At 44.3% G+C, this 3,303-nt stretch overlaps 1 protein-coding gene across 1 annotated transcript; it reads right to left on the bottom strand.

Moving 5' to 3' along the window:
• Nucleotides 1-667: 667 nt before the first annotated feature.
• On the bottom strand, nucleotides 668-3,075 carry LOC131253834 (uncharacterized). The gene is made up of 2 exons (XM_058254968.1): nucleotides 1,890-3,075; nucleotides 668-974 (listed from the first exon to the last, which is right to left on the bottom strand). The coding sequence occupies exons 1-2, from the start codon at nucleotides 3,059-3,061 to the stop codon at nucleotides 749-751; spliced, it is 1,398 nt and encodes a 465-aa protein (XP_058110951.1). The 5' UTR covers nucleotides 3,062-3,075; the 3' UTR covers nucleotides 668-748.
• Nucleotides 3,076-3,303: the final 228 nt, after the last annotated feature.

The following is a 3,303-nucleotide window of genomic DNA, read 5'->3' as shown; positions in this document are numbered from 1 at the left end:
ATTGTCTAGTCACATTAAACAAAATCACCAGATAAGAATTGTCTTGCTAAGCTGTTAGCCATCTTAAAAGGATGGTTTCACAAACATGATGTATAGAGCATTCATTTCTTGATATTTTTACTTCAAAATTGCTACTAATTCCAATTTTACCAAATAATGGCTGAGTAAAATGAAAGGCATGGTAAACCCTCTTTCTTTAACAAGTAGTGAAGCTGAGAATTATAGGCCATAGAACATCCAACCTATCCAACAGAAAGATCTACCATGATGATCAAATGAATAAAAAATATGAATGACCATACCATAAAAATACAAAGTACACCCGAAAACATCCAAATGCAGGTACGGTGCATTTCATGATTTGTTTAGCTAGAATTTTGGTTGATCATGTGGGCCTGCAATTCGCTTCTTTATGCATTTCATTTCAAAAACAAAGCGAGCGAATTTCATTCAAAAAGACAATAACATGACAAGGTTAATTAAATTTATAAATCAGGAGGAAATTTACGTTTCAAAAGACAAAAAACCAAAGGAAAATGGAATTCCTCGAATTCACGAGATCATCTCAAAAGAGAATGAATATGGGAGTCTCAACTGTGTAAAGATCAGAAAAAGAAAAAAAGGAAAAAAGAAAAAAACCTCGCACTGGCTTGATTTTGGGGCCAGCTCATCTATGTTCCGTGCGTGGGATATCCGCGCGTGTTCCTCGTGCAGAGAAGAGGATGTGTATGTTTCTGCTGTGGTAATTTCAGGTCGGAGGTTCGCAGGTGTCCTCAGCACCAGTGAGGAAGAGGAAGTTGGCATACGTCGCCCTATGGTATGGTAAGGTGGGGGCCGCATCCGCTGCTCCTAGGAAGTTCTCTTCTGCACCTTCAATGTCATTCCGAACCCACCACAGGAATCGTCCGTATCTACTCAGTGTCTCAGGATCTGGAGGGTCAGCACGTGCCGCACGCTTGAAGTACTCTTCCGCTCTGTTCAACACGAGAAAAGAGATAACAAATGCAACATACGTGAGCTGTGTTTTTACAGGAATGATACGCACGCAATCTATGTCGTGGGCCATCAACACAATCCTAGCCATCTATTGTTAATTTTTGAAAATCACATGATCAAACCATTTTTTAATCTCTATTGTTAATTTTTGAAAATCACATGCTCAAACCAAAATCACATGAATATCCTCATCCATGAAAGAAAAGAAGCTGTCCATGCGATATACTGACCGTTCATCTGACACCCACAGTATGTTAGCCATGGCCCACATAACTGACCAACCAAAATTTTAGGGCATGGAACATAAACTGGGCGAGCTGATGATTGCAGTTGGGGATTACACGCGAGTGAAGAATGGTAATTGCGCTTTAAAAGTACTCGCCTCACACGTGTAAACGACACATGCGTGTGAAAAATCAAAGCCGCTCGCCTGAGAACCCCAACGATGTAGATGCCTTATCTAAAAATTAAGGTCCATAAAATCATGTACGTGGACCACAGATTAAGAGATTGATGATCCGATAAAGATCCAATCTACATGTGAGACGATTGTACTTTCGAAACATACACGGGCGAGTTGCCTGCCATATCCCGGCTCATTGGCTAGCCATGTCCGTGATAGACGCGGATTGGGTACTACCCTAGGACGGACGGTCCTGGCAGGGGCTCTGTGGGGTCCACCCTGGTGTATTTTGATAGATACGGGAAAGTTTTCCCGTGGTGTGGTCTACTTGAGCCTTAGATCTGTCTCCTTGTAAAATGGATGGATGGTGTGGATAAAACACGTAAATAAAGGTGGGCCCCACAAATCCCTTTCTAGGACCGTCCGTCTCTCTCTAAGGATAGAACCCAATCTGCTTCCGAGTTTTCTTGTAACTCGCTCGAGTCCTTACGTGTCATGGTCGTGGAGGACGAGGTAGAGGAACTGCGCGTAGTTGGAAAGGAAAAGAGCGTTATCGGGCTCCTCCGATACGGCACGCCGATACAGCAGCTCTGTCAAAAAATACGAAGAACCATCCGGTTCATCTTCCGGCGGTCTAGGATATACGAACCGCTTCATTGTATCGTGATCCAACATCTCTCCCTTCGTTCTAGAATCTCCCTCTACCACCGAATCCAACTGCTTCCCCTCCTCACCCTGACGGTGCTGATTCACTGATGAAGATGTCGGTTGCTGTTGATTCTCTACCAGAGATTCGGGGGATTCCGTTGCTGGCGGTGGCCCCGGCGCAGCGATTGCAGCGGTGTTACGCATGGAATAGACGGTGAAATTCGCTAACAAGATCATGACATAGATCATGAGAGTGGGTGTGCGAGAGAAGATCTGCTGGAATAGCCACACGAACGAAGCGTGCATCTCTTTCTGTACTCTCACCAAAATCCCTTGATGATCTTCGTAGAAGAGGATTTCCCGCATTTGGAGCATATATCTCTCTAGCTCATTGATTATGAAAACCATGGAAGCGAAGGCCTTATTCACAGAGCAGTACGCAGATTCTCCTGCTTCTGCAAATCCTTCTTGCCATTGCCTAGTCCGCTTCAAGATACAGAACGACAGTGGGAGATCGTTGTAGTTCGTCCTCACACTAGGAGTGATGCTCACGCTGATGGAGCGCCGATCTGATGGTTCTGGTGCAATCGTGGGTGACGTCGGGTTCCCCATTTCAGAAGTTGTCGAATTTCGAAAACTTCCGGAATCCAAAACATCGCCGATCTCTGCCTCTTCGTTGCCGTAATCGAAGGAGACTTCTTGTTCTTCATCTTCATAACTTTCACATATCTTCTTCAGTTCTTGAATTATTTCCCTGGAGAGATCATCATCATCTTCTTCATCTTCGCTGAAGAGATCGAAGCTAGCGCAGCGAGCTCGCTTTTCCGTATGGAAACTCGAATTTAGAAACTGGAAGGATCGAGATCGCAAGAACGTCGATCTAAATGGCAACGATTGATCGAATTGCCCAAGGAATCGACACATGACGCTATGATGACAGCCGCTTCTTCCTGAAAGAGAAACGAGGGAATGAGATTCATAGAAGTAGGAAATTGCAATCTTCGCTGCTTCCATCTCGCCAATGAGATTTGGAGTTGAAAGAGGAGAAGAGAAGGAGAGCAGAGAGAGAATAGGGAAATTATAATCGCGAAAGTCTCTCGTATGGAACAGGATTCTGTTGAAGCGGATTGCGTAGTGTGCCACACGTAAGTGGTGTGTAGATGTCACCACGTTCTGTGGAGCCCATCATGATGTACTTATTATATCCACCCCGTCCATCCATTTGGTGAGATCATTTTAATGCATGATAAAAAAAA

The sequence above is a fragment of the Magnolia sinica genome, chromosome 8, assembly GCF_029962835.1.
Source record: "Magnolia sinica isolate HGM2019 chromosome 8, MsV1, whole genome shotgun sequence".
NCBI classification, from domain to species: Eukaryota; Viridiplantae; Streptophyta; class Magnoliopsida; order Magnoliales; family Magnoliaceae; genus Magnolia; species Magnolia sinica.
Note: the sequence above shows the minus strand (reverse complement) of the source record. Positions and strands in the feature narration are given on the sequence as shown.